Here is a 9,449-nt window from a genome sequence, read left to right as displayed (position 1 = left end):
AGATTTTCTTTGCAGTGTGTATACTGCTACGCCTGATCAGGGACAATTTATCGACAATATATACATAGAAAAGTTATCTACCTTTTTCTTGCCTTGCTTAAAGTTTAGTATACAAGTTGAACTTTTTTCTCATACATGATATTTGGAATTATGGAAATCTAGTTCAAGTGTATTCTCGTCTGCAAATTTACCAATTCATTATAAATTATATATATATTGTATATAAAGTTTGTAACGTATAATATATATTTATTTAACATTGGACAATTTTAGGCTTCTGTTAATGAAAAAACTTCTTCAGTATTTGACAATTAGAGCAACACCCTGCACCCATGCAGACGTCAACCATGAACATTAACCAAGCCTTCATTAATGTTCCGCTGTATTGAACCGTTGAATGAACATAATACTCCCTTTATGTGATGCTCAAATACATGTTTTGTTTCCAGGTTTATGTCGTGACAAGCAAGAATATCAGTTCAATAACTAAATGTCAAATCTTTGTATTGCTTGGCTTGTCGGCAGATGATTTCTCTTATCTGAGCGACAAACAGTCATGATTTTAATGAATAAGCCTATTATCACACCTCTTCAAACACAAGATATAACATGCAAACGCTCCCTGTGATAAAGCAATGTATGTTTTCGCAAAATTACAAGCGTTTGCTTCACAATCCATATTTTTTTCGCGTTTGCATGTTTTGTTGTGCACGTTTTTACTTGGCAAAAAGTAAAACAATTGAGCAAATTACAGAATTAGGACAAGCAAAAATGTTTGCTTTAATTAAACGATAACACATTGATTTTCTATATTAAAAGGGTATTTATATCGTCATTATGGAATGCAGCTAATGTACCAAAACGAGTCATAAATAAACGATTTTAAAAAAGTGTTGTATTTTGTCTTTGTTGATATTACTAATTCAGTCAGTGTTTTTGACAGGAATACAATTATATTGTGGCAAATCCACAAATTATTTATTGTTATGTGTTAGGCTGACCACCTTTGTCGATGGTCTCCCGGGGAAAAAGAAGTTTTTGAGTTAAATTTAACCCGGTTAGAGTAAGGTTGAAGTTAAAAAACGCATTAGTAATGCTCCATTAGTTCTGTTGTGCTTCATCTGACTGAAAATGTCTTATTTTTCCTTAAATACCTTCTTTTATTTTCATTTTGGCTCTGGATTATACAAGTTCTGCTCAGGGAATCTTCTTTATTATTCCATTTTTTAAAGATGTAAAGGCAGGGTCTTGTTGTCTTAAAATGGCGTAATTCACTTAATCGATGTTTGTTGTATGTGATCGGTTTTGTTATCCAGCGGATGAAGACTTTCTCGCAATTCTGATTACATATAGATAATGTATTGCATACGTTGATCTCTTTGAGCCTTGAGAAATAAGTGACGTCATTTTGACGGAAATATATATCAGTCACGCGTTTAAATGTTTCCTTGTTAGTTTTCAGGTTGAGGTATGTATAGGTATCACATTAAGTATATATACAGATCAGTCATACGTTGAAATGTTTCTTTGTCAGATTATCGGCTGAGTAATTAACCATTCTGATGTAAAAATATTTCTTTTTTTATATTTTTGACGGATTCTTTTTATTAGTCGTACGTTAAACTGCTCTTTTGTTATGGCAGTAGTCCAGCTTAGTCGAAAGACAGTTAGACCTTTAATGAAAACTTTGAATATTAAATTGACTATCTTGAAGGTAAATGCTATGCAATCGTTTTAATAGCTGTTTAATGCTAAATTGTCTATTGGCAGAGTTTACCCATGGTTAATATATGACTCTGAATGTATTCAACAGTAATTGAGTCATAATGGCACATTCACCAGATTTACCAACAAAATAGCACATGTACCAGGTTAATCAAACACATTGTCACGTACACCAGGTTTACCAAACTTAACAACACATACACCGGGGTGCAAACCCAATAGCACATCTACCGGGTTTCCCAAACCAATGGCACATACACCGAACATACACAGGTTTACCAAATTTCACATTCGCCTGGTTGACCAAACAAACTGGGTCATATGACAGGTTTGCTAAACAAATTGGCACATACACCAGATTTATCAAATTAAACATAAACCAGGATTAACAAGCAAATTGGCACATACAACAGGTTTTGGCAACGTCACTTGGTTAACCAAATGACAAACAAACCAGGTTAACCAAACCGAATGACACATACAACAGGTTTGCGGCATGACACACTAGCCGGGTTTATCATACCAATAGTCAGATGTATCAGGTTTACCAACAGACACATTAAGCATGTTTACCAAACCGATGTCACGTAAAGGTTTACCATACCAATAGGCAGATATACCAGGTTCACCAAATGTCAAACAAAATCGCACATATGCCAGGTTTACTCAAACTAATGACACATATACCGGGGTTACAAAAGTAAAGTTTACCATCACAAGCGATACATTAACCAAGTTAACCACACCAAATGACTTGAAACTACAGGATAAGCTCATATAAGCAGCAAAATAAAAATACGCCCTGGACGCGATCTAAACGAGACGATAAATGTTCACGAAAACACAATTGCATATTGCCTAAATAGTTTCATTAATATTTCTTAAACAAGATTTCATAGTTCGTATATATGATTTCTCACTAGTCTTCCTCAGAAATTTATAGATGATGTCAAAGAAAAATGAATCGGAACTAGTGTAAGTATTATTGTAGATATAATGCTTTTTAATCTGTGTGTCCTAGTGCAGTAATTTCTGATGTTTAATAAACATATCCTGTGCTGATATCGACACGTAGTTTTGTTGAAAGTTTTAGCGACCTGTTTACAGTTAGTGATACCACATATTATTATAATGCATTATTATTTTCTTAATGTACTCATCGTTTCTGCTGTCCTATGTGCCACGTATTTCAATCCAGTTGTTTTTGATTTTGAAATTGATGTACCAGTACAAAACTGATTATAAATGCAGCATGTCTAATTAACTATGTAAACACAGAACTTGTTTTAATTAGTTCTGTAAAACTCTTATACATTCTTATCTCCGGAAGCATAAATCTTTCTCGGCAGAAAAATTTCGATAAAATTCTCCGGAACTCTATTTACAGGAAAACACTCATTAATGTAAGGTTTATGAGAAGAGTTGTTTTGCTGAACGCATGTTTCCTGCCGATAACAATCCGAAATGAGCCGCGACAAGTTTAAATGGCTCTTGCATTCAATATCACATAGACAAACCGATAGAACAAACAACATAAATTTCGTATGATGGAGAAAGTAATACTGTTCTCATGGTGTTATGAGAAGTAAAGTCCATTTGTACTTTAAGGTCATTGATGCTTCTGCTTAAATTTATAAATTCATTTAATATGATACCATAGAGTTATACATTTAAATTCCCTAAAGACCCTTTTCTGCTTGTCACGGTTTAAATAGGACTTTATTGTCATACATTCGCACACAAGGCACTGTAGTTGTACTATGCAATCCAAGTCTAGCAAACAATGGCCACGATTAACTACTTTTATTTGTGTTTATCTCAATCATTTCTCGGATAGCAAGGTTAAAACTGAGGTTTACCAGCTATCCCCGAACGATTCGATACGAACTGGAAGGCACGCTTGGCATATGTTGCATAAATGTTGATTTTGCAAATAACAAACAAATTAACTGTTCAACACGTGACACGCATACTTAAAAGCAGTTCTTGATACAATGTTTGTACTGTAAATATAATAATCGCAGACAACGCTTTACTTATCTCAACACGTAGTTTATGACACAGGGAACGAAGGTGACGTGCAAAAGAGAGAATTTTCCTTTTTTCAAAAAAAAATGTAAGGTTATACAAACCATAAGGATGACTAGTCAAAGGCACAATACGTTATGAATAAAAAGGCATACTCTTATCAACATTATTTCTATGATTAAATCAATGGAAAACTCGTCTTTACAATGATTGCACTACTACACAAATCATCATGTTAACACTGTCTATTTGCACTGTTGCGGTCATTGATCATCACACACCAATATTTATTATGTTTGCACTATTACACAAGCAAGTACGATCAAAACATAGGGCACATCCAGCTTCACATCATTTGAACTATTACATAGGTCAGTGTCACTACAACAATCCTTCCGAATACATCCACGTGAATTTCGTTGTAGCTCCGTGCAATTGATAAAATCGTCACGTGACTTACATTCACTAGAACAGCTTCGCACTGTTGATGTGTGAATAAAGTTGCCGTTGTCTGTTACGTCTAACATTTCGAAGTATACTTTCTGAAAAATAACAAAAAAAAAGATTGTAGATATATGGAATTATATTCTGAAAGAAGAGCACATTTGAGCAAAGCAAAAAGAAGTAACTAGCACATATACGCTTGGCGAATGAACAACATATATTTTTAATGCTACTCGCTAATAGAAATCATTTCAACAGGATCTCTTGATACCTGAGTTATAAGATTGAAAACGCCTGATCCAAAATATGACAGTTTTAAGAAGTCAATGTATAATGATATTGTACACAGGCGGAGAGTGATTAAGTGTACAGGTCGTGCGCTACTCCCCAGAGTAACTGTCTTGTGGCAATTGAAAATGGAAACCAGAACTTGTTTCTACCAAGGAAACGGACATGAAGGTGAATCAATAAAACATTACCTTAGAAAGTAGTATAACGTAATGATTTATTTACATGAACACACTTGGTGGATTGTTTGCACTTGCCGTTAAAATTGACAGAGGTAAGGATTTTTGCCTCAATATTTGTTCCACTTTTTGTAATTGAATATTACTGTACCTTACATGCATGCATGTCGTCAAGGAGGTCATGTGATATCTACTACAGCAGGGCTAGACTTGAATCATACTATGCTGACAGGTATGTCCTAAAATGGACGATTTCATAAACTCGCTTCGTTGTAACCTTACAATATATGCCCTCTGTACACAGAACCATGCATGTGTTTCTTTGACTATTTTTAAAACCGTAAATTCAGTAGTCTATCCTTGGTATAATTTAAGACACTGATACATTTGTCTCAAGGGTCATTTCCAACATCATATCTGCGCCCCTTAACATAATAGCAAAAAATAACTTCAGCCTTATTCTAGTGACAGTAATTGAAGATAAAGTACAATTTCATTTGTGTTTTTACTGGAAATCACCCATTACAACATCATTAGGTTTGAATCATAATTTACCTGCTATACTTGTCCAGAAAAGCATTTGTTATGTAGGACTTGTAGTTCCCATTATTCATAGCGTGCTATAAATACACCATTGAAGTGCCCTTGTGGTACATGGCTAATCTTGAATTATACCTTACCTGACATGACTGTCCAGATTTGCATGCTTTCTTGGTGGCCTTGTAGTTAGCACTTGGGTCTGCAGCGCAGTCTTCAGCGATACAATGCCAGCACTGGATACCTTCAACTGAAAAACATTGGTGAAATGACAGTCATAAAACAATGACATCAATCTAGACAGCGTATGCAACCAGTTTATGGTACTTTCCAACTGTGATTTCTACGAGATTCACAATGTAATTTATTCAAATCATTCTTATTCATGTAATACACGAATACACATATTAAACTACACTGTAAAGATGTGTTGACTTTTACAGTTCTAAAAATGTGTTTGTGTCAACGAACATTAAACGTACGTTTTGTGTCAAATTTGTCTTCAGTCCATTGTCTGTGTTGGTTTGGCCTTTGTCTGTTGTATCATTAAACATGATTGCTAGGGGTTGATGGTTAGATCTTGTTTGTAGTTTCTATTGCATTTTAACACAGACTGATAGGTTATTTTATTTCTTGTTTAGCTTTGTATGTTAATTTGATTACGATAACTAAGCAAGTTATATAAGGTTTATCGATGGCCCTGCACACAATCAATACAAAATTGGAAAGGTCACGATATGACCGGAGTGTAAGATGAATAGCCGTCTGTTGACCACGTCTCTTTTGATCAAATGTTGTTAAAGTTTTTCCGTTCCCGGTGAAAATTTGCAGATTTTACACATCTGTACCCCTTTTTATTGTCAGATGTATAGATGAAGTAACATGTTTGAAAATCAGCGTTTGTTGTTGTTTCTTTTTTATGACTGTTGGCGCCTCACAAATACTTGAGGGAGCTAATGAAGCATTTTCGATATTTTGAAATTTGTGCATCTAAACATCTAGTGAATGGGATGCATTGCTGCAGGCCTTATCCTTACAGTTTTTCAGTATATTTGTTACAACATGCGTCTTTTAAAGGACTTGCTAAAGAGGCGTTAGTTTTGTCGTACATTATCTTAATTTGGTTGCGATTTTAAATTCAACTAATAATCACATTTTATCACAATAAAGATATACAATGTTAATTGTACGGATGCATGCATGTTTAATAGAGCAATGCGATGGTTGTTTTAGCTTCCGTTTCTTCCATTTGGCATTTATCAAAAAGTGATTTTATTACAAAAGTTCATAGCTTGTGGCTGGGGTGTTATAAATATTTCAAAAACAATAGAATAAATGATGTGGTAATTCGACATTCCTGGTCCGTTTTAATTCGATGTAGAAAATATGGTACAGGTTATGCATATTAAACCTTTCAGTCAATATCTCAACATACGTAAGAAAGTTTACTCAATTTTGCTACTAATGCAAATTATGGCCCTTTAGTATTTGACAATTTGGATTATGTTTTGCGTGTAAGCTTTCTGTCAAGTCTATATTTCTCTAATTAATAAATGTTTGGGATTGAACATTTACAAAATGAAGACAACATTATTTGAAGTATGCATGTTTTACGCAATCTGTTAATCGTTAAACACAAAAGCGGTGTAATGGTCGAGCGCGCTGTTTATGTGACAACTTTTGTTATTTAAGTTATCATTTTCTTTTAAATCTATATTTAGTTTTATGTACTTTTCATTGATTTCATCCAACAACTGGAACAGTAAAGATTAGCACAACGAACATGATAATCCCATTAATTACCATGCTATTCATACAAATAATTTCAGTAGTCAAATTTGTAAAGAATACACCTGATTTCAAAATGGGGTTTTATGTGCATTCAATACAAATAGGATCAATGTTTTGAACTTCAAATGTATACGATTAAACAGAAGTCCTATCAAATGACATTTCGTTTTATATTAAACCTTCTAACTTTAAATTCAGATAACAATCTTAGTTTAGGTATGCAGACTATGTGCAGACGTAAAGTTTTATTTAAAACAGGGATAAAAAAGCTCTTTGTATTTAGATCCCATTTGCCAAACTAATAATATACAGTTATATAATATATATACTTCTAACTACCTGGGGTAGTATTTATTTATTTATACTATCAGCGTTGAGTTATAATCATAATTTCATTTTTTTTATCAATTTAGGTTTTATTTTTGTTAATTGATCAAAGAGGAAAGTGTATCAAATGAAAATACTTTCACTTTTCCTCGTTGTAACTTACATGGCCATGCTGTTGAGTAAAACAATGGAACGGCCATGAATTAGCCTACTGACAAACCTTTTAGCAAAAACCTTTATAGCGGCACAAGGCAAGGGCGCTAATTTAAGTCTTAGTTTTGTTATTAAAGCCCACATATAACTTGCTGTGAGTATAGAAATCATATGTGTCGTTTTATTGATATAAAACAACGACCTATCAAATTACAATAACGATTGTAGATCATGAATATGATTCGGCATTATACAATACATCATTTTTTAAAAAGCTGTTTAATTATTGTCTGTTTGGTATTGGCGTCGGTTAATAAGCCTTTAAAAAAAACACATAGTTAAATATTTGTCAGCTGGGCTTTACATATAGTTTCCACTATTTGTTTAAAACTGTTTTAGTACATTATGCTACATAACATGTAACAGTGCAAGCATTTACATATTCAAACGTTTTTTTTTTATTTCTGATATATGTATCACTTACAATAAATATAGATTAAATGTAAAATGTATTAGCTTACCTACTGTCCAAAGCGCGCTCATAAGAGCTACCACCTGAAGCAGTTCCATCGGCAGTGAGTGCTAGTCTACCTGTTATATTTAATAATAATGCAGATTTCGTGTATCCTATACATTGATAAGCTTCTTTTTCATATCCTCATATCACATATCACTCTAATGTTCATGTTTTAAACATCTTTAAATCGAACATTTCTCACTGACTCAGGTTTTATTACTTCAACGCATGACTTATTTCACGTTTCGCTTAAGATAATCCTCGATATGTGATTATTTATCCTATATATCTAACATTTCAAGAAGCTTGGTATTCTTGTTACAACACTTTCTCTCCGTCTTTCATGGTTTCCTGGAAATACCTGTCTGCAATCATATATTTCCATGCTATCATAGATTCCACGCGTTGTGCTTAATTTATTGGTAATTCCCTCTCAAGCAGTGTATACGAAGTTAGTTTGTGTTTACCAACATGCGCTTTATTGAAAAAGTCTTCGTTGACATTTTGCCCGATTAAAGGTATTTTCTGCAGATAATTGAGTTGTGATAATGCGTATTTATTTCACCGTTTCTAGTTACCAAAGAATGCAATCGTTACAACTCGGCATTCTCCGGCAATCATCGAAATATACCTCATAAATAGGCCTTAATATTATACGAAATGTGATGAGCCGCCTGCATTTTATTCAGTTATCATTCCGTTAAGTAAACCCATTCGATAACGTAAACAATATAATAAAATGCATGATCTCGATTCTTGTCTTAATTACGCTTTTGATAAACTGGCTGTGATTAGTACAATTGTTTAAACCAGTGTTTTGACTCTTAATCCTTCGTTCTTATGAACATGCGCGCCATTATTTCACTATAACAGCGAATATTGTCGAACATGTAAGTGAACTATCTGCGTCAGTACAAAGCATCAGATATTACGTAATTTTGCTTGACCGCTTGAAGAATATCTATAAAACGTTTCATAGCATTTCGAAGTGGAATTGAAGATTTGAAGATTTGAAAATTGAAGATTAAGCCTGTCTTTTTTCTGATATTTGGTGTGGTTATTTTGGAATTATGTTCTAATGCAGTTGTTATGCTTACCTGTATTTTAGTGCTTGCTGCATATATGTTAACCTTAGGCACATTACATTCTATATTGCGTTGTGTTGTTGATATTATAGATATATGTACTTAACACAAGTATACCATGCCACAGTCTGAGAATTGAAACTGGGCGATATGGAAGAAATCGCATTGACAGAAATCTAAGATACTGTGAACTATGTGATACTGTGAACATAGAAGATGAGTATGACTTCTTGTGCATTTGTAATAAATCGAAAGTTATACGCAAGCCATATTTATCTAAATATTATATATAAAGACTTAACGTGATTATTTTTTAGAGTTGATAAACACAAGTAATGAGAATCTGATTCTGAAATAAGTGACTTTCATAAATTG

General features: G+C 33.5%; 1 protein-coding gene across 2 annotated transcripts; it reads right to left on the bottom strand.

Annotated features, from left to right (window-relative positions):
- Positions 1-3,513: 3,513 nt before the first annotated feature.
- LOC128234907 (uncharacterized) lies at positions 3,514-8,509 on the bottom strand. 2 transcript variants are annotated; one of them, XM_052949535.1, is made up of 4 exons: positions 8,351-8,509; positions 7,994-8,063; positions 5,345-5,451; positions 3,514-4,295 (listed from the first exon to the last, which is right to left on the bottom strand). In XM_052949535.1, the coding sequence occupies exons 2-4, from the start codon at positions 8,040-8,042 to the stop codon at positions 4,044-4,046; spliced, it is 408 nt and encodes a 135-aa protein (XP_052805495.1). In that variant the 5' UTR covers positions 8,043-8,063; positions 8,351-8,509; the 3' UTR covers positions 3,514-4,043. The 2 variants fall into 2 exon arrangements, with proteins under 2 accessions (XP_052805495.1, XP_052805488.1); XM_052949528.1 differs by having other exon boundaries at positions 7,994-8,509.
- Positions 8,510-9,449: the final 940 nt, after the last annotated feature.

Source organism: Mya arenaria, chromosome 1, assembly GCF_026914265.1.
Source record: "Mya arenaria isolate MELC-2E11 chromosome 1, ASM2691426v1".
In the NCBI taxonomy this organism is placed as follows: domain Eukaryota; kingdom Metazoa; phylum Mollusca; class Bivalvia; order Myida; family Myidae; genus Mya; species Mya arenaria.
Note: the sequence above shows the minus strand (reverse complement) of the source record. Positions and strands in the feature narration are given on the sequence as shown.